The sequence below is a fragment of the Camelus ferus genome, unplaced genomic scaffold, assembly GCF_009834535.1.
Source record: "Camelus ferus isolate YT-003-E unplaced genomic scaffold, BCGSAC_Cfer_1.0 contig322, whole genome shotgun sequence".
NCBI lineage: Eukaryota > Metazoa > Chordata > Mammalia > Artiodactyla > Camelidae > Camelus > Camelus ferus.
In genome coordinates, this window is record NW_022588593.1 from 1,372,978 (window position 1) to 1,395,913 (window position 22,936).

The 22,936-nt window shown below is 37.1% G+C and overlaps 1 protein-coding gene across 2 annotated transcripts in view; it reads left to right on the plus strand.

The window, feature by feature from the left end:
- Window positions 1–6,066: 6,066 nt before the first annotated feature.
- Window positions 6,067–22,936, plus strand: part of LOC102506314 (ephrin type-A receptor 7) — an 86,682-nt gene continuing 69,812 nt past the window's right edge. The window contains exons 1-3 of one of the 2 annotated variants that reach the window (XM_032476293.1): window positions 6,067–6,405; window positions 10,733–10,797; window positions 14,632–15,301. In XM_032476293.1, the coding sequence (XP_032332184.1) occupies window positions 6,309–6,405; window positions 10,733–10,797; window positions 14,632–15,301 (832 nt within the window). In that variant the 5' untranslated portion in view covers window positions 6,067–6,308. The remainder of the gene's footprint in view (window positions 6,406–10,732; window positions 10,798–14,631; window positions 15,302–22,936) is intronic. The other variant, XM_032476294.1, reaches the window with a different exon arrangement.

The following is a 22,936-nucleotide window of genomic DNA, read 5'->3' on the forward strand; positions in this document are numbered from 1 at the left end:
CAGAGAGAGGAAAAGAAAACAATGTTGGACAAGCCAGATGATAAAATCCTTATTGTATCTTTAATCATCTTGCAATTTGTGGTCAAAAGTGTGACTATGAAGACATCATCATTGTTGACGTGGCTGAAATCAACACTGACTAAGACTGGCTGGTTACCTATTTCTCTAAAAATATGATCTCCCTGTTTCTAAAAGGAAACATGAGTCTCAAAGGAATCTTAATGGTGTTAGGTCTGGTGAGTATCGGGCTATACTTCATTCATCGGAAAATGCCCCCAGTGCCTTTCTAAATATTTAATAATAATTGAAACTCCTATTTTTAATTGAGGTTTCTTTTTTCTGGAACATTATGCTGTTTAGATCATGCACCTGTAATCAATGTAATCCACATCATCAAGAAGAAATATAGTCACTTGTCTCTTTTGATTTGGCTTGTTCAACTTAAGGGGAAATCTAGCATCTCCTCCTTGAGGCTTTCTTCTCTCCATAATTGTCTAAGAGCTCCTAGAAGTACAATCAGTCCAGAGGGATAAGATTTCTTCCAAATGATTCAGATGTTCAGTCAACTGGCGACCTTATTTTCCTCACTGCCATACTGTATACCATTTGAAAACTAGCTTTACACAGAATTGCTACAATGATGCCTTGTTCTGAAGTGCCACTCCACATCTGAGCTACAATGGTATAGCTCTTTTAGTTCACACTTAGATAATTCGTACAAACACTGTACCTGGGTTGCTGGGTTCAGAGGGCTTCTGAGCCTCCGGCATATGTCCTCACCCAGCAAATTTTAAGCCCAGAATTTCATTCCCTCACGACGTGTACATCTTTGAGGTACTTGGGCTCATTTCCTTCTCAGTCAGAGCCATTCTAATAATCTGGAGCTTCCAATATTGTTGAAACTCAAATGGGATTGGGTTAGGGACTGAAAATATCTTTCCTTCTAGGAGGGTCCTTGTCTCATACAAATGTGCCCACTTTCTCCACAGAGAACACACTCATGCCGAGTTAAGGGTTGTATAATACACCACCTTTGACAGCATACAGAATTCCACCCTTAGTCAGTGGAGAAATTTCCCACAGCTTTATTGTTTTACAGCTAAGGGATATCATTCATGAATTCTTCCCCCCATAATATAGAAACTCTGTCTAAATTACTTTGATGCATAAAATTACTATTGTTCAGACCTTTCCTTTGATCTCTTTGAGAGTAGCCTGGCATATTTTGACAGAATTTCATTTTCAGTATTAACCATGAGAGAAGACTAGGGGGAGAGGTGGTCTATAAAATGTTCCTTAAGCTAGAGAGTCTAGGAACTTCACAGGAGCCTTAAAAACTCAGAGCTGTCAAGTCCAAAGGAACAGTCAATCCCAGCCTGGCCCCATTTCTAGGGTAAAAGACTTTGGCAGCAAAGTGGGTGAAAAGGAAGGAAGAGAAATCTGAGGTCTATCTGGAGACTCAGAGCTCCTCAGATGTTTGGTTTAAAAGAATTAGAGAAAGATTTTTTGCAATATAATTCACCTTCTAAGGTACTTCTGGAGCTCCTTCAGTTATATATGGCCTGAATAGACTGAAATAGGTTATAGAACATCTCACAAGTTTTTACAAAGGCCTTTAGTAAGTTGGCATAGGTACAGAGTATAAGAAACTTAGAAGTGTCAAAGTGACAATGTATTAATTATATATATATATAAAAATTTATGTACAAATATATCTACATATATACACATAATTATATCTGTATATCATTTCATAATTACCTAAGCCTTATTCAGTGTGGACTTGGTTGGCCAGGACACCCAGAGTTCCTGATGCCCCCTGGTGGTCACTGAATTATTACAGCTCTCCGTGACACCTGAAAATCCACTGGCTTTGGAGAGCTAAAAAATTGCAAAATGAAAAACTCTGAAAGCATGTACAAGTAACTTGCATAATTTAAGCTAGTTCTTCCTATAAGTGCTGGTGATTTATGGCAAAGCAAAGTGTAAGTAATAGAAAAGAAGAGCCTCCCCAGGCAAAAATCAAGTTTGAAAAAAAAAATTCTTAAGCACATTGGACATGTGTTAAGTGATTTTGAGTATAATGTGTCACATTTCTCTGCTATATTTAGTAGTTCTTTTAATATTAGTCAAATAATAAAAGTTATTTGATTTAGCACTTTTGAATATTTTAAGTGATCAGAAAATTTCGGAGTGACATCTTAGCAATATTCAATTGGACTCATAATTTTGATATAAATTGTATTTCTGTTAAGCTCTCTTGAATTAACTCAGTCATTTCAGTTAAAGAATTATAATTGTAATCTTTTAAGTGTTAACAATTTATCTGACCATACAAAAGTGAACGAACTTTTACAAAGGCACAAAATATAGTCCTGACTTATGATTCAATTCCTGACCTCTGACTTCCTATACTGCTAGCTAAATCTGAAGTTTAGAGGAATAGGTAAAATGATTACTATGTTTTTTATGAGCTTAGCTTATGTACATTTTTTACACTGGACTGCAAATAAATATTTTATAGACACTACATAAATCATGCTAATGTAAACATGTAAGTGATTTTCCTGCACAGGGAAAGACTGTTTACATTTGGACTGAAATCACAAATAGAGAACCCAATTTTCTGTAATATCTATTAACTGAGACATAATGTTTCTTTTCTGTTTATAATCAGTTTCTTCTGCAGAGTACCTTTTCTAATTCAGTTTAAATTGCCCCCTTTTCTGTGATGAACTTGCATTTTCACATTTACCAGCTGTGAATGTATTTAGACAGTAAGTGCAAAAGTAGTAGGTTCAGAAACAGCCCTTTGATTTTGTTGTCGCTATTAACTATTTAGTTTGGCAGCCTTGGTTTTGTAACATACTGAAGTCTCAGGTTCTTCCTTCCCCCTCTAAAGGCTCCTTTACTACACACACACACAAAGGATCTTATTTGAAAATTCATGGAGCTTATTCCCTGAAGTCTTTAGAATTTACTCCTAACTGATTATTTCTCTCTTAAAATCAGAGAATATCTCCCAGAGATAAACATTGAAGTAAATATTAGTGTTAAAGCACATTAAATGAAGAGACCAGCTCTACCCACATTTGGAATGTGTTTTGAATTTGTACATTTGTTTTCATGTATGTATAGTTATGTGTGATGATTAGTAATTTGATAAAAATAACAAGGTGCATATATATTGGGTATATTTTCTTTGCATCTAAAAATAGGCATTTTTCGTCTTGCTGCCACACAGTTATGACAGATGTTTCAAAAGAGGGGATATAAGTGGCAATATTGAACTTCTAGTCTCATTTTTCCATTTATTTAAAATTACCTAAATATAAGAAGAGTGCTCTATTAACTGCATTTCACAATGAACACATGAAAACTAAAAAATAGTTTTCAGAATTTCTGCTTTGGCTGTTGTATATACACCATTTGGTATTGTTCAGGAAAATGATTTCTAATTCATTTTATATACACACATACATTTGCTTTTCTAAAATTTGCTTCAGAGGTAATATGCAAAAATCATAGATAAGCTAAAATAAACCATTTATAAAGTGATATGAAGAAATTAATTATTAAAATTATTTTAAAATATGAAAGTTTTGTGAACTGATTCTTTTTTTATTTCAATGGCTTCAAGTACAAAGATATTTCTATGCTTTGTCTTTAGTCAAATGCAGTCTAGTGTCAATTGATATATTATATTTATATATTAAAATATGTACTGTATAATGTAGTATAAGGAACATTCTCAACTAAGTCATTCACTTTTATTTAAATTGCATGACTCCTTCATCAATATACCTAGATATAAAAGAAAGAAGAGAAGGTTGGTAAGCCTAAAAATGAGTATCATTGTGCAACTCTGCTGGAAGAACTGTCAGCAGTCTGGCACATGTGCATTTAATGTGAAGCCTCTTGTCTCTAAAAATAAAAGCGAAGCTGAACATGCCCCTGCGTCTGACAGAGAGAGGGGACACAATAAGGGGGCCTCCTATACCACCTACACTCATCAGAGTGAAGGATGTTACTTCTTTGGTTTCCTGGTTTAATGGAAAGGTATTTGTATTCACATCACTGAGTATTAGTCATTCAATAGATGAAAGGAATATTTTAAACTTTAAAGGCTACCTTGGTGTCATTCTAAGAAGTGGGGACGAGACCCTGGGGAAAGTGCTGAAATCCTGGAGAATTATTTTAACTATTAGAAGTGGTTTAATATCTGTGAGTTTGCGAGAGTAATAGTTTTATTGCCCATGTGTGGGGATTTATGTTTTTAGTTCTAATGTTATACTTTACAATTTTTACCCTTAGCGTATCTGTATGTGTAAAAACTGCTTGATCTCTGTAACAAGTGCACTCTACATTTTTTTGTCTCTTTTCAAGGTTAATCTATTAAACAATTTACATTTTCTATGCATCCTTTAAAGGGCACTTAAGATGCTTTTAGATGTAATTTCTAAAATATTTAATAGGTGTAATGGCTAGGAACAAGTAACATTTAAGAAATAAACTACAGATCCAAAGAGAGGTTAGAAGAGAAGGAGATCTCATTTGTCTCCTCTTTGTAATTGTACCAGGCAAGTAAAAACTACAAGAGACAATTTTCCATAAAATAAAAATTTAAAATCTGGGCATCTGTCATCTCTGAAAAGTCTTTGCTATGAATATCAGAAACAATTCAATTTACTTTACATTTCCAGATAGAAAGGATAGGAAAAGTTTGGAGTCTTAGGAGAGGTCAAACTTTTTGCCTCTCATAAATAAAGGCAAATCATGAAAGAGATCATTTTTTTAAGGGAATAAATATATGGCAGGAAGAAAATGAACCCTGTCTCAAATACATGGTCAAGTTACTCAGCGTGACCTTTGAATTTGATGATTTGGCAATTAAGGTTTTAAAGTTCTTCCTTTTATTGTATTACCCACCTCTTGAATTGCAAAGTGTTTTAAACTGTCTAACGGTAAAGGGATTCCTCTAGGCAGTTACAAGAATAGTTAGACGAATTCAGCTGGAGAAGTTGGTTACACTTGTTATTCTTAGTTTGCCTTTGAAAGATAATTATTGAATAATTATTGAAAAATAGTTAATATTTGCGAAAGAGGTCTTGCTTTTAACTTAGTTTTAATTAATTCGATGCATGTTAGCATTCTTTAAAATTAAATGTCATTTATGCAGCGAAATAGGAAACGATCAAAGTGGGGCAATCCCAGGAAAATCTCAGAAAATGATAAACATGTAAGAAAAATGATACAGAATCGTCAAAAGTTACTCTCTTTATGTCCCACTTCATCCAACCATCGTGAAATGATGGGGCGGGGGTGAGGGGGCACCTAAAACAAAAGACTTCCTTTCTCCACTCCCTTTTCCTCTGCTTCTTTTGCCAGAGCTTGTTGCAAACTCTTGGAACCATTGTTTTAAAATAATACACTTGGTTACTTTTATTCTTCCAGGGATTGTACTGGGTGGTGCCTAGAGCTAACTGCCTTTGGAGTAACAGAAAAATAGACGCAGTAACCCTTCAAGAAAGGAAAAGAACAAAGTTACCCGACCCGCAGAGGTTGTAACAACAACAAAAAAAAGTAAAAGGCACTTTACTTAAAGGCACAGCTCATTTCCCTGTCCCGGCTCGGTGCTTGGTAGCTGAGAGACGGTTTGCATCGCTTCTGGTTTCTAAAAGACCGCGAGGAGTACCGCTATATACACGACTTTAAATTGGGAGTATTATTTCGGATTGATTCTGCTCCACGAAAGGTGCAGTTGCTAAAAGCAAAGCGCCCACAGAGCACGCACCTCGGCCGCTATTCACGTCCCCCTTCATCTAGCGCGAGCCTGGAGCTCAGAATCTGGAGGGAATCCTGGACCCGCAACCTGACTCCACTAGCTGCCGATTGGCCCCCGCCCCGAACCCCGCCCCCGCGGCCGGGGCGGCCATTTCACCGGGACCCGCCCCTAGGCCCTGGGAATCGCCGCCTGGCAGGCCGGCTGCGCCTGCCACTCAGCCCGAGTGGCGGAGGCTCTCGGCTCGGAGCCCCGCCCCCTCCCCCCTAATTGATATTATTGGAGTGTGGAGCAAGCGGCCGGTCTGCAGTCGGAGACTTGCAGGCAGCAAACACGGTGCGAGCGAAAGGAGGGGTAAAATTTTTTAAAAGCTAAACGTGGAGCAGCCAGCCGGAGATCGAGAAAGGGAATCGATGCGTGGAACGCAATAAAAAAAAATTAAAAAATAAACATTTCGGAGCAAACAGCATTTAAAAAGCTACGACTCAACTGAAACGTAAGAGAAAACCTAACCTGCTCATGCACCATGGTTTTTCAAACTCGGCACCCTTCATGGATTATTTTATGCTACATCTGGCTGCTCCGCTTTGCACACACCGGGGAGGCGCAGGCTGCAAAGGAAGGTAAGGTGATGGGAAAGCAAAGTTTGTTCTGACTTATTTATTTAGCTGTCTACCTGCAAGAGCTGTCTTGTCCGCGGGGCTGCCGGACGCGCCTCCGGCGCCAGGCGACCCTCCCCCGCCGGCTCCCCGCCCCCTCACCGTTCGGGCTGCTCCTGGAGGGCAGGCGGCTAGCGGGGCTGCTCCTGGCCGCCTGCAGCCCCGCGCCCGGGGCAGTTCGCCCGACGGGAGCGGAATTTCTGGCGCAGGCAGTCCGGAGGGCGTAAGCATCAACGGAGGGCGGGGGACGGGGGTGTGGGAACGGCCGGCAAGCTTATTCTCCGGGACCCCGGGCGGGTCAGATCTCTTCCTCTAGCCCTCTCCTCTTCCTCCTCTCGCCGTCTCCTCTTCCTCCTCTCGCCGTTCGTCTCCCTTAGGGTAAGCTGGGGCTGGAGTTGGTCGCAGACTGGGGAGTGCAGCCTTTAGTGTCCCGGCCAGACCGCCGGCGAGCGGCTGGAGTCTGGAGCCCTCCCAGAGGGGCCGTGACTTGTGTGAGCTCCGAGCGCTCGGGTTACTAATGAAGTGCTCACTGCGTCGGAGGAGCAGGCGCCGGCCTGCGGTTGGCGCTCGGCCGCCGGCGCGGAACAATAACGCCGCGGAGGTGAAGCAGCGAGCGGCTCGCGCCTCGCGGGCCAGAGACATCTCCATTCAGCGCGTGCCGCGCGGGTCCCGGCGACCGAGGGGACAGCGGCAGCCCAGCGGGCTTGGCCGGGTCGGGGAGGCAGGGGGCGGGCTGGGGCCGTGCAACTGATAACGAGATGCCGCCCGGGCGACTACAAGTCCCTAAACCTCAGCCCCACAGCCCCGCACTTGAGGAGTCCGAGTGGTCGAACCTCGCGAAAGACTTGGACCCTGAGGGCTAGTTCTGGTAGACGAGAGCATGATTCATTTGGGCAGCTAGATACGCCTGTATAAGGTCCCCCCCCCCCCTTTGAACCGTTGACATAAGGTAAAATACCTTTCGGTGCCTGTAGTTGGAGCTGGGGAAAAATAAATCCTGTCAATGGAAATGTCTTGCTTCTGAGCAGTCACAATCTACCCTCCCTCCTCCGTATTTTCCAGGCTGTAAGTCTAAGGTCGACTTTCCGATATTTAAAAGCAGGGTACTAAAAATTACTTGTTCCTGAAGTGTGGAGGATGGAGGAATGTCTTAATCAGATTTAGGTTATGGTGGTGATCGGGAGTGGATACGTATCGGTACTCGCTTCATCTATCGCTGAAACTTAGTGATTTAGTGCTGCTTTTAAAAAATCTTCATGCGCACATCTTCGGTCACTCTTCACCCCCTATCCCCCGCCAACCAAACGCCATGTCCTACCCCTTGATCCAGCCTGACCTTCTGACCCCAGTTTCCGCATGCAACCTGTGTTGATGTTGAACCCTCTCGGAGAAAACCTTCACTTTCAGCTGTCGGTTTTACATCTGCAGATGAATCCACGTCCGCTAGAAACACACAGCCACATACAGCAAAACTCATATCTCTACTTGCATGACATTAGCGATTAGGGACATTGAATCCTGAAACCTTGTAGTTATTCCTCCGGAATAGTGGGACCGGAGGAAAAGTTTGCACCGCGGGGGCGAAACCCCGCGCGTAAGCTCTCGCAGACCGCGGTTGGGGTTTGAGCTATAAATAACTGCATCACTAGGGGGAGAGGTTCCTGCAGTCAGAATTGCTTGCTCGCCCGCTTTTCTCTTCTGGGTGCGAGATACGTGGAGAGGATTCTGATTCTAGGAGGCTGAATTCTTTACATGCAGAAGTGAGCTGTTTAAAAGGTGGACGGGGGTGGCGAATGCGCCCCTCTTTTCGGTGGCGATGGTCCCAGCGCAGCGCTGCGGTCAAGGGCTGCCGTTCTGGGAGCCGGCGAGCCCCGAGGCGACGCCCCGGCACCCAGGGGCGAGCGCTGAGAAGCGCCTAGAGCAGGTGCCTGGCGGATGTGGGTGGTTAGAGGAAGAGGAGGGACCCCCCTTCCTCTACTTTTCCCGCACATGTTCTCTCGGGGAGGTCATTTCCCGCTACTGGGAGCGCACGTAGAAGTCAGTCTGACGCTTGGAGGCGAAGTGCATACGCTGTTTTTCCTCTCCGTTAATGCCGCCGCCACCGCCGCCGTTTCCTCCGAGGAGATGCTTCCCGAAAGCCTCTCTCCTCCCCGCTCCTTCTGGAGCCAGGGCGCCACCGGCTCCCTGGAGTCCCCAGGTCTGGCGGAGGCGTAATGGATGCTCGGCGCGACTGGCGCGCCTGTCTGGCAGCCCCCGCCCCGCCCCGCCAACTGCCCCGCCCCGGCCCCCGCCGCCTGCGCGCCCGCGGGCCGCTGCCCGCGGAGCCCCGGGCTGGACCCTGTGCGCCCCGCATCTCACTCCACAGCCTCGCTCTCCCCGCCCCGCGGAGTCCCCGAGCCTTGGCCCGCGCGCCGCAGGGCTTGCCTCCGCGGGCGCGAAGGGAGGCAGGCACTTGATGCTCTGAGCGGGAAGGCAAAAGCGCACCCTTGAGGGCCGGTCCACTGTGCGGAGGGCGGGAGACACGCTGATACTTCAGAGCTGGTCAGACGCTCAGCGGCCAGTTTCCCTTTTGTGTTTATTTGTTCATTTGTTTCTCCTCTTAACTTGTTTGCCTTCAACGCCCTTCCGGGGTCGTTGGCTCCCACCCCAGGCTGTGCCGAGGGGTGACAGAACGGCAGTAAGTCATCACAATACTTATTTCACCCTCAAAAACGACCCAAGTAGGTCTCCTGGGTTTAAGATTCACTTGTCTCTTGTCAGTACAGAAGACAAAAAATTAATAATAATAATAATACTCAAAAGGAAAATACCGGGAACCCAAGTTGTCCACGTTGAGGATAAGACAAGTAAACTTTAAAAATTACTTCATATAAATTCAGTATTTTTATTGATGGACCATACGCCAAACATTTATGTTCCTAGTTCGAAATACAACTTAGTATTTTAAAAGTTTTTTAAAATTATTATTATTGTTTGAAAAGGTGGCAAGTGTTTGTGACCAAGGTTTGCGCTGTCATGGTCTCCCTGTCTTAAGTATAAAACATTTTGGAAAAGAAGTGTTTCTATATCTCTTCTCAGTTATAGGGAATAACTGACTAGCGAGGACTTGAACACGTTAATCAACTCTTCCTTTGTTTTCTTAGCATAACAAATTTCCATCACATGTAAAAACACATTTCTTTTTCCTCTATTGGTCATGGAAAAGTTTAAGCATGTATTTCATTTAAGTCCAAATTTTAACATTTTGTTGAGGTTGCTAGTGAGCATATTTATCTCCGTGAAAATGTATTCACTATTATTTCTGGACAAATTGATACATTTGTTAAAAATGCTATAGAGTCAGAGAAATATTTTTAAAGAGTAAAAACTCATGTAACCCTGAAACTAGTTTGAGCAAAGAGTGACTGCTTTAGGAGGGTAATTGTCCTAAAAAAACAATAAAATATATCAAATTGGAAGTATCGTATATATTAATGTATGACATTTGAATGTGTTATCTTGTATTAAAACCATCAGGAGCATTTATTACATTTATATAAATGTTAAGTTAATTGCATTATGCTTTATGGTAGCATAGAAGTGGAATACAACTTGACTTAAAAGTCAAGTCAAAGTTTAAATATATCATTTTGAAAATTAGCTAATGCTTTGAAGTATTTGGAAATGTAGAAAACAGAAATATTGAAAACAGATGTTTGACAAACCCAGAAATATATCTTGTAAATAATAAACAGTTTATATTTCTCATAATAACATTGTTTAATATAGTTTTTAATTGTATTCATTTTGGCTTAAGAGAAGATACTTTAAAACAATAAACTCCAATTCTCAAAAGGTGCTAGGAGATATTTTTGGCGGAATATTACACATTAGTGACTGGATAAAAAGTAATATGGAATTACACTTTTTATGTTTATGTTATTATATTTGACAAAGTTTGGAGCACTCAAACTCAGTGGTTTACAAAATTCTTTATAATATATACTTGCTGTAGAATCAGTACTACATCATATATCAAATTTTTACCCTTGCTTTCATGCTCCTTTTGAGTTTTTAAATTTATTTGAATATTTTAATTTAAAAATTAAATATAATATTGGTATTTTAATATCATTTTTCCCTAAGAAAGTGGAATATATTTGTATCAGGTGGGTATATGTTTCATCGTTCCTTAAGTGTTCATATATTTTAAGTCAAAATGATAATTTAAAAATTAGATCCACTTTAAAGACTTTTACCAATGAGTTTACATTTTTCATCTAACATTTAGAAATATAACTTTCTTTTTCAGTACTACTGCTGGATTCTAAAGCACAACAAACAGAGTTGGAATGGATTTCCTCTCCACCCAATGGGGTAAGTGCTTCTCCCTATAAAATATCACCCTTTACTTTTTAAACTAAGAAATAAAGCCTTTCTCCTCTCCCCAAGCGGAATTATTCACATTTTTCATATTTAAACTGTTTTGATTTTAAATATCTTGTTCAACATTTTGTTGTTTATAATGAGACATTTGAGTTCTATGAGTAGAGAAGGTATATATAGAAGTTTGGAAATTGGATTAAAAATGTCTCTTCAACCACGATCATTTGAGTTCTTACTGTGAGTGGGCTCATACCTCAGGTTCCAGACTATAGATGTTAACTAATCGTAGGGAACATTCCTTTCACAAACTCGCTTAAGCCTCTTTCTACTTGCTTTATACTCCTTTAGTATAAGCACCAGGCAGGCTGCTTGTATTTCTTTAAAACAGTATGTAATCTGTTTTCTCTTTTGAAAAAGAGTTTTAGTGTCATTCAAAATATACTTGAAAAGATAACTAAAAATGTAATAAGCTCAGTATTTTAACATAAAATTTGGTATAGAATATGATTTGGATTCTCCAAAATTTATACTTTGTGCTATCTGTTGTTACCAATCAGAAGTGATGGAAGAACATGAATATATTACAGTAAAAATCTGTTACAATAAATGAGTGAAAGCTGTCTAATAAAAATCTATGAAAATATAAGTAGATCCTAAAAAAATTCTGAACATTATATTTCATATGTCAGGAAAGATATATTACTTAAATTTAGTTCAGGGTCAATGTCTTCAGGTTTCTGATTTTGATGGTGAGAGAGGGCACATACTTCATCCCTTACTAAGGAAGAAGGCTCCTAGAAAGGAGAATATTCTCCATTTTTACTTAAGTTAATATTCGGTACAGTAAAATCAGGAATCAGAGCATGAAGAATGAGTGAAGATATCAAAAGAGTAACGAACTCTGCAAAGAGAAAAATGAAAGCCTGAAAGGGATTTTTGAGTTTAAGAACATGGTAAAATCAATATGTCATAAGCTGGAAGTTAGTTTAAGCGTGCAAAATGTTTTGGGATTAGCAGATACAAAGTACTGTATTTAAAATAGATAAACAACAAGTTCCTACCATATAGCACAGGGAACTGTACTCCATATCCTATAATAACATAATGGAAAAGAGTATGTAACTATTTGTATAACTGAATCACTTTGCTATATACCAGAAACTAACACAATGCTGTAAATCAGCTATACTTCAATTAAAAAAAAATGAAAAAAATGAAATAAAGACCTAAAAAAAAAAAGAATGCAAAATGTGAACAATGCAAATCTGTTTAAAGTACTTAGATTTTTCATTAAATTAATATTTGAGCGGTGCTTAAGATCGTATTGCAGTTATCTGTATGGGTCAGACAAAACTATGAAAAAATGGCAAATATTTTACAGATTAAATATAAAAAGTGCACTGAGTTTGAAGTATGAATGTCATACTTTTCTTGAAAGTAGAGTAGTTTCCATGACTAAAATAATATACATTCACAATGAAAAATGAAACACCTTTCTTGCCAATGACAGATGTGTCCCATTTTCTACCATCCATCAATTAAAACCAATAGAGATAGAGGATGGTTTTTATCTCTAAAGAGAAGTAAACTGATATATGATTGTAATATTTCATCCATGTAATCCACAAAATGGTAACTTATGACTGTCTATGTTATTTTGGACTCAAATGGACATTTTATCAGTCCAAAGTGTCTTGAGTTAACTGTTAACTCTACATATCTATAGGAATCAACAGATAATATTAGAAAATGATAATTGACAATATTTTCCATATATGAAATGGATTGGCTTACATATGGTTAAATATCTAACTGGAAATAAAATGTTACTAAGATGTGTCTAAAAATAATTTTAGACCATAAAAGCATGCTAGCCAAATTAAGACTTCTTTCCCAATGGTGTCATTTGTAGAAATTATTGCAGTCTCTTGGAAAGTGAGATAATAAAACAAAAGCTGCATTAAGTGCATTTATTTCATTTCACTATTTGTTATTTGTAGAATAGTTATCTTGAAAATTTTCCCTCAGGGTAAATTTTTAAGTAAAAATTAAAATTAACTGAGTTTTATTGGTCTTAAAATTGATTTTTTTAATACATAGAACAAAATAATATAATTGTTCTTAGAACTAGAAAAAGGAATTCCAGAGATATATTCCAGTATAATAGTTAGCCTTGATTTCTTCTAACTAGAGAATTGTTAAAAAGAACACATTTATTTACCTTTGGAGCTCTTCATTTTTTGGTAGATGCTATTACTAGTTTTACTTCTTTTAATAATCTTAGCCTAAATAGGAAACAAAGTCTTCTCATCCAAATGGAGGAATTTGGTTAGATTTGTCTAAGTGTCATTCAAGCAGATTATAAGCAGCTAACTGAAACAGGAAATTATGCACACCATTATCTAGTCACAAACTAAAGTTGTGTTGAGTAAAAGCTGAACGTGGTAATGGGTTCTTTGCTACATTTGAGGACCTTTGATGATATGCGTAATAAAACTGTAGCAAATATATATCATTGTAAGAAATTTCCAAATTACAGTATATTGCTAAGTTGTTGGTCTTGTTCCTTTTCTAAGAACCATTTTTAAAAGTGAATGTTAATATTTTACAGAGCATTTAAGTAAATTGATTTTCTGATGAAGCTTTACAAATAAAATTCATTGCCACCTACTTTCTAGTTTATTTTCTCATCTGCTTGTCTTGAAATGCTAGTTTAAATCTTGCATGCTATATAATTTGGGGTTCAAACACCAATATATTTTTGTATTTGGCATTTCACAATGGGGAAATGAACACAAGTAGGTGACAATTTCACTACTAGTATCATAAATATAAAGTTGGAAATTTTGTGATAATGGTAACAAAGGACGTAAACCACTGTTATGTTAGGCTTTTAGGTGAAATGAATTTATTAACTAATGAGCAATATCAGTAATATTATACAAAGTTTTATAATCTTTAAATTGTTGCAAATTTGGCTAAGCTTCTTATTTTACTTTTTTGTGAAAATATATGAGTTTTCTGTAGTATACATTGTATCAGCATATGAATGGACATTTTTAAACATCTGGTACTTTTCATGTCAGAAAGCTTATTACTGAAATATGATGATCCAGTATGCTGATTTGCCACATACATTTGGTTTTTGAAAGCAATTTATATATAAAGAGGAATCACACTTTTATAACTACTTATTTATCGTTATGTGGCATTATGGGCAATATTATATATAACACTGCAATAAATAGCTCTGTAAAATGTTACTCCCTTATATCTCATTTTGAAAAGATTGTGAAAGATGTCACATTAGGAATATCAGCATGCTGTGGAATGCTTTTCCCTACCATAGTAGTCTTGGCATTTTCTTCCTTGTGTTTTTAGGTACTCTCTCTAAGTTTAACATCAACACTTAGAATGTCAACAGAGTTATCAAAAATTCTGCCATGTATCGTATGTATATACATTAAATGGTAATTGAAGTAATTGTGTTGTGTGTTTAGGCTATGAAAATTATAATCTCAGTGGAGACATAGGCATAAGCAATGTAAAAAGAAACACAAATACACCAGCAAACAGATATTAAACACAATGAAATATTTATTGTGTGCACAAACAAAACAAGCAGCCTAAATGATGTTCCGCCACCAGGATGAAGCTGAACTGAGACTCTCTTCTAAAGGTTACAGCGGTTGTCGGAGTAGGACTCCACCGAACTCTTCTAAAAAGAGATGGACATTTGTGCTGTTCTCAAGATTTCTCATGCACTTGCAAAACCAGAATGTTGTTTTTTGTTGAATGACTGATGACCTTTTCTCAATTTTACAGTGGGAAGAAATTAGTGGTTTGGATGAGAACTATACCCCGATACGAACATACCAGGTGTGCCAGGTCATGGAGCCCAACCAAAACAACTGGCTGCGGACTAACTGGATTTCGAAAGGCAATGCACAAAGGATTTTTGTAGAATTGAAATTCACCCTGAGGGATTGTAACAGCCTTCCTGGAGTCCTGGGAACTTGCAAGGAAACCTTTAATTTGTACTATTATGAAACAGACTACGACACGGGCAGGAATATAAGAGAAAATCTCTATGTTAAAATAGACACCATTGCTGCAGATGAAAGTTTTACCCAAGGTGACCTTGGTGAAAGAAAGATGAAGCTTAACACTGAGGTGAGAGAGATTGGACCTTTGTCCAAAAAGGGATTCTATCTTGCCTTTCAGGATGTAGGGGCTTGCATAGCTTTGGTATCTGTCAAAGTGTACTACAAGAAGTGCTGGTCCATTATTGAGAACTTAGCTATCTTTCCAGATACAGTGACTGGTTCAGAATTTTCCTCTTTAGTCGAGGTTCGAGGGACATGTGTCAGCAGTGCAGAGGAAGAGGCGGAAAACTCCCCCAGGATGCACTGCAGCGCAGAAGGAGAATGGTTAGTGCCCATTGGAAAGTGTATCTGCAAAGCAGGCTACCAGCAAAAAGGGGACACCTGTGAACGTAAGTAATATGTGCTATTAAACTTCCACTTTGCACTTTTTTTTGTTTCAATATCAGAGATTTTAAGGAATAATGATTATTTGAACAAGTGAGTGCTCTGTCCCAGCAGCCCAAGTCGGTAGATCGTAAGCAAAGTCACTATTGAATTTACCAATGATTCCCCACAGTGATAGCTGCACTAAGGCTGCAGTAGATATTCCAATAAATATTGACAATAATGGTATTTGTTACTAAAATTTAACTTGCCCTGCGCTTGACACAGGAGACAACAGTTGCTCGTTGGGCTATGAGATCTTAGGAGTCTGGGCAGAGTGAGGGGACATTCATCAGGATTTAATGATGTGTGATTCCTCCTGTTTTGAAACCCATATTGTCTGGCCTTTGAGTAGCAGAAAAAAGGAGGTTAGAGGGGCTGCTAGCAAGAGCTCTACTAATAGGAAAGGCACATGCAAACAGATTTACAAACTTTTAGAATTATTTTTTTATAAATACTTAAACATTGATATAAAAATCATCAAACTGTGCTTGCTAAATCTCTGAGGTTGCTTCTGCCAAAGCCATATTTCTTTCCTGGACTGAATAATAAAATGAGTGTTTTTCTGATAAGTCATATTATAAGTGAACAATGTTTTTGTGGAATTGGGCCAAAGTAAAGTTTCAGTTATCATAATACATCAGCTAGACGTTTTCTATTTGTTTTGAAACAATAATAGCATATGAATTAGGGAACCTTTTCCTTTGTCTTGTAAAACTAAATTTTCTCTTACATAACATTATGTGGTCATAATAATTGGCCAGCATTTTTCTGTTTAAAACTGTGTCACAGGGGCCTTCAAAATTAATAGATATTTTTATTTGTGGATATCCTGAAAAATATCTTATAATAAGATTACATTGCTTATGTCTCTTACTTATATTATGTTCCCCAAAATAACTTTTATATGTTCTTTGTACCCCTAAGCCAGCTGCATAATTTTAATGTTTGTAAATCCTACTTAATTTAGAGGGGACTCTAGCTAACAATAATTACTGTAAATGTTTTTGCTAATTTACTGTGTGTAGATACTCTTCCATGTGCTTTACACACGCTAGTTCATTTAATGAGAGAGGTAAATTATCATCTCTATTTCACAGGGAAAAAAGGGCATTGTCAAGAGTAAATTATTGCTTGCAGTTACTTTAAGTAAGTCATATTTGTCCTAGCTTAGTTTCAAACTCAGGGCATTATGATTCCAGAGCCCAGGCTTTTAGCAACAATCAGATTGTCCTGGTTTCCATCAGAAAGTAAGGAAAATCCTAGCAAAAATTGTTTCATTGCTGAACTTAAATGCCTTGCCTCTACTAGTTTGTTATATAAATCACAATACTTATGCGTTAAATTCTCATTTGAATAGAACATTTGAAGAAATAATAATTTAAAAAATGTTTCGGTCAGTGTTGTCTGATAAGGTAGCCAGTAGCCACATGTGACTCTCAGGTTCTGAAAAGTGGCTATTTTAAATTTAGATGTGCTATAAGTATACATTACATGCTGGATTTCAAAAGCTTAATACAAGAAAAAAAGAATGCAAGAAATACCATTAGTAGTTTTTTATGTGGCTTATATATTGAAAGAATGATACTTTAGCAAATATTGTTTGAATAAAATATAATGTTAAAATTAATTTCAACTATTTCTTTTTCCTCTTTTTTAATGTGGCTACTAGAAATTTAGAAGTTACATATGTGGCTTACGTTATATTTTTACTGTACAAACTCTTTAGATGGAGTTACTGAGCAAATATATTTTTCTGTCCTGGTTGAAGAGTTAAATACTTCACGTGGTTGGTCGCTAGCATATAAAATGCCTACGACCCAGCACTCAGTTATCATCCCTACCATAGCTGACATTGTGATGTGAACTCTGAGCAAAATAAATAGAGAAGATATAGGTTCCGGTCCCATTGACCAGCCTAGCAGTCTTCCTTGACACTCCCTGAAGTAGTCAAATCTGTCTGCCCACTGCCCTCTTCCCTTTTCCCTCACTAGTGGTATTTCTTACTGAGTAGAACATCCTGCAGGTTCCACATGTGTGGAAATCAAAAACTGATGGAGATTAATCATTGCTAATAGGCAGAATGCTATTCCACTGGGTAAGTATAAAAATATTCTTAGTGAACTAATCAATTCGTTGAAAAGCAGTGTTCTTATTGACTGGGAATTAACAACAGGTACTTGACAATGATGGTGGATTCAGCAATACCTATTATAAGAACACTTTAACAACACACTATTACACTTAGACTGTAAAAGCAGCGGGTTTTAGTAGTATGCAGATTTTGGTTGATGTGAAGGTGAAATTTAAAATGTTTGCACAGTTAAAAATGGGACATAAAAGAAGACATATAAAAGTGCACAACAAAATTTGCCTGAAAAGTAACTAGGAAATAACATTAAAGGTCTTGCTTTTTTAAAGTGTAATATGTTTTAAAGCAAATCATAGTCTTTTTTGTTTCATTTTGTGTAATTTAACTCAAATGATTTCTATATTACTTGTTAAGAAAAACAGGAAGTGTTTGAGTTCTATACTTCTAAGTATAGAATTTAGTAAAAAAAAAAAAAAAAAAAAAAAAAAAAAAAAGCAGTCTTTAACTGCGTTAAAGAGATATATTTACCGTGAAGAAAAGACTCCAATTTCTTCCAAATGAGCAAAATCATCTCATTAAATGTGGTATTATTAAGATTATTCACATTCATTTATTTTGGTTTCAAGAATTGGAACCACATTTGAGTACCAAAACTATTGTCACTTGCAAACTATACCAAGATTACTTAAAAATAGAGTAAAATTACTTCACTGTCATCTACATTAATTCTGCATTGGAATAGACGGAATTAAGTATTAGTAGTGAGAGTTCATTAAATATATGTGATTAAAGGAGTCATGATGCGTCCTTATGGTTCAGCTGAAAGAGGATGTGCATTGGAAGTCAGGTAAATTGGAAACATACCTTTCCTAATTTTTAAACTTAGTGATGTTGACAGAGGAATTAAATCTCTTATTCTTAACTGTGGCACTATGTTCATTTGCAAAAACACTTCCCTCATTGGCATAATTCCAGCACATTGCTGTGAGAGTACTTGCCTCTGGAATCAGTCCAGGCCTGCCTTTATAGTATTTCTCCTGTTTCCTTTCAGTGATCCTGTTAAGAGTTTGAAAACAAATTCCAGTCCCATATTGAGGAAAATTTAAGTGTTTGGGAGAGGATGCTAGTGAGTCTCTAGCCAAAAGAGGGTGGTTAGCCACTTAAAGTCAAATTTATCTGGGCAGTGTCTAGGATGGCAACCCATTGTGATGTTTGTTAAAGTATAATTTGAAATATGAACAACTATAAAAACTGACCACAGTCTTGATCAGTTGTAAGAGCTTTTTATTTTCTTCGTGATTTTAGAAAACATAACTCAATTTTGAAAACCAAATGTTTCTCAAGTCTACTAATATATGGAGAACTTCTGTCTAATTCTTTAGTGTAGTGCTTTTATGAAAACATCTTCTTACAGTTATTTAAAAATATGATTCCAGATAGCATGCTTCGATTGTCAAAAAGTCCTCTGAAAACATTTAGCATATCAGTTACATCATAACTTCCATGCATACTAGCCAATATATTTAGATAAAAAGTATAGTCATTTAAAAAAATTCAGAGAAATTATATTTTACATCTGAAATATTTTTATAAGATTAATAAAATTGTATTGTGAAATGTAATTTGTAATTTTGGGAACTTTTGTACAGTTTGATTCCATTTGAAAATAGAGTAGTATTTGTCAAAGTATGGAGCTTGGTTATTACAACTTGGGTTTGTATAAGTAATCGTAGTTTACTCTGAAAAATCATGTTCATTTTCTCATTTAATCCTTACCACACTACTAAGAGGTACTAAGTATTATTTTTTTCTCTCTTTCAACTTATGAAGAAACTGAAGCTCAGGGTTAATAATAAGTAACAAAATTGGATGAGAATACAGGGTCCTGTTTATCAATCCAAGTCTTTTTTATCCCCACTGCACCACACTGCTTCCTAAAGTGTTGTCCTGGACTTGAACCGATGGATTTTAGTTACTGAAGAACTGATGAAACTTTATTCTAAGTAGGGAGACCATTTGCCTAGTTTGCCTGGATAACTGTTTTACTTACTACTCTTTTTTTTTTTTTGTTTTTAAAAGTGTTCTGATTTGGTTGATAAAATATATGTTCAACCTAATGGTAAAAAAATCCAAGGATATAATTCTGCTTACATGCACATACATCAGAGCATAAGGATGTGTGCGAGCTTCTTGCATTATCTATATTGCTTAATTTTGCTTTTCTGAATTAAAACAAAGATTTAGAAATTTCTTTCTTGATGATTTCATATAAAAGGGAATTCAAATATTCATAGATTTCTAGTTTTTATTATAAGGAATTTCCCTAGTCGTTGCTTCTTAGTATTTTCTATTGTCAAGTTAAAAGACCTATCGTTATTTTAATACTACATAATTTATGGACCTTTAAATGTATAAAATTCAGTAACTTAAAACATTCAATTTAACAGTATTTGTAATATTGAAGTCTGTGTTGATTAGATTTTTGAAAACCTTGTGTTTTTTCCACAAAAGTGTAGCATGTAATTTGTACCATCACCTCTCACGATAAATGAGTCTTGATAATATGTGACATTTATAATCAAATATACACAGAAATGTAAGATACGCTACAGGGTTAATAGCTCAGATGCTGGAGTCACAGAGTTTTAAAATTCTGGCTCCACAACACACCAGGTGCATAAACTAGGACAGTCTCACTAAGCTTTACTTTCCTTAGGTATTAAATGGGGCTAATAAAAATAGGACCTCCCTCATAGGGTCCTTGTCTGAAGTGAATGAAATAATGCATGCAGAAAGCCTAAGAATTGTATCTGGGCCATAGCACATAATCAATGAATGCTTGCTATTATTTTGGTATTAATAATGCAACAAGGATTTGGCTAAGTAAAGAAATCTCATGGCAATGAGTGCATGAACATAGATCTCAAAGGTCATAAAGAGTTAAATGGCCTTTAAGTCAGTAATCTCATCTCTGGTAATTTATTGAGGAAGACATTTCGATGAAAGAAAAGAACTTTTTGTATAACCTTCCTCCTCGCCCAGCAATATATATAATTTTGAAATATTGAAAATAACTTAAATGTCTAAAATTAAGTCCATCATCTAGTCCTTAAAATATCAACAATGTGATACAGAAATTTCAAATTGTCATATTAATTTTGAATGAAAAAATAAAGAATAAAATTTTATATACACTGATATTTAAAATCATGCAAAATATGCATAGGGAAAAGCATAGATTGGAGCATAGTGGATGATCTTTTGTTCTATGTGTTTTTAAAATATGTTGAGCCTTAACTTTTTTTGTAAACAATATAATTATAAGTTCATGTAACCTGGTAATCATACAAGATAACTTGAATTGTATCTCCAAAATACGGGTTTTTAGATTAAGTTAGTGTCTGTATAAACTATAGGGCTCAGGCAAAAGAGCAGTAGTAAATGGCAAGGTATTGTTTGAATGATTTAAAAGGGGGAGATTTAAAGCATTCGACAAAAACAGGTTATAGATTTTGTTTGTTTTTAATATTAATAGATGGCAAGAGCTGTTTTAAGTTTTTCACATGTATTAATTCATTTAGTCCTATAGAGAGGGATTACTAACTCATTTAATCTCTTTGGTAGGCACTTTTATTACCCAGTTTGAAGGAGAAAAACACACTGAAGCTTTACATTTTATATATTAAGTTATGTTTACAGAAGTGACATGTATGCATATTTTTACGGAAGAAAACCAAAGCACAGCGACGGGTGGGCTGCGTACCCACAAGCACACCACGCAGAGCATGCCTCCGCCGACTGCCGTGTGATCAAGGCGGTCTGGGCTCAGAATCGCTGCCTCTCACCGAAACATCGCGCCACATCTTTAGAGATGAGCGTTTATCTATCCAAGGTCTTTTACAAAAAATTAAGTTTCTTTCTGAATATCTTGAAAGGTGATGCAAATCTGAGCACTTTCTTTCGTTTATAATAATTTCAAAATACTGTTATCTCTGTCTTTCCCGGCGTCCTGAATATCTCGTCTACTTTGCCTTTCTCATTCCTGTAACGGGAGTTCTTTTTTCATGGGGCAGTCAGAATTCACTTTGTGAAACATACGTAGACAGTATTACTGTATTATGCAGAAAGCTTCAGGTCCCTAATTACAAATAAAAATCTCCTGTTTCTTAGGCTGGTTTTTAAATCCCTGCAACTTGACCCTATAATTCTTCCCTAACTTTCAATCATATGATTTATCATCCTTGTGACCCCTGTTCCCTCTGCCTGGTGGTACTGGTCTCTCGTTCTCCCGGAAGCACACCCTGTTTTTATGTTTTTATGACGCCCTGTCACTTAACACTTGGTCCCAAATAAACAGAAAAACTAACCATCATGACCTCTCATCGTTACTTATTGTGTCTTAATCTCACACATCCCCAAATTCTTCAGTGACCGCTCTTCCAAATTCTGAAGGTCGCTGCAGGCTGTGCCATTCTCCTGATCCTTACCTTGCCTTGCGTTTTTCTACCCTCAGTGCCACCTACCCTATCTCAGGCTGTTGAAATTTTGCCTTTTCTTACAATTTCAAATTAAACAACACTTACACCTTGTTAGGTGATCCCTCTTTGTAGATTCTTATAAACTCTTTGCCCTTTCCCTATGGGAACCGTCATATGCGATCTGATTTTTATTATTATTTATAATTTCCTTTTACAGCTTCCAAAGCTTCTTAACAGCCAAAACTTACTTATAGCATTCCACCTACCTGCCATCGTACCTAGCACAGTTCCTTGCACCACCTGTCTTCCAATAAATGTTTATCAACTTAAAGACTTTGAGAAATTTGATCATACACTCCTCACTCCCAAGGTAAATATTTTCTTATTTCAAGTTCGTATCACTGCTTAATTTCTTGGTGTGTAAGACTGGTCTCTATGATTAGTCTTAAACTTTGTGAGTATGAGAACCCTGTATTATATTTCATTTTCCTCATAGCATATAGCTAGGCGATAAGCTATGAATTAGCAAACGTGCACAGGAGTCCGCTCCAGGTACTAGGAGTTAATAATGTAACCATATTTATTCATTATCATATTCCCATTTTCTGTTTGTCATTGTCTTTGTGTGTCTTTCTTTTTAACTTCTTCAGCTCCCTCTTTTAATGGAATGAAAGCCATTTCACTCTCTTTACTAATATAATAATTTATATCTTGAGAAAGAGAAAGTTGCAAGAGCCTGGTAACACTTTCTGAAATAAGATCTTGAAGTTTAAATATCTTTATCTTATATGAGAATGTGACTTCTATTATAAGATTATATTGTTTTTCTTCCAAATAGTGTATTGTAAATACCATCTTGATTGCAGAACAAACAAAAATAATAGAAAGGAAAAAACCTGAGAAATCAGTCCCTAAGCTAGTATTACACTCTGTTCTATAAATTGGAAACTTGAATTGGAAATTTGGATTTCCAATAATGGATTAGAAATAATTGGAAATTTGAATTACTTAAATTCAGGAACACATCGAAA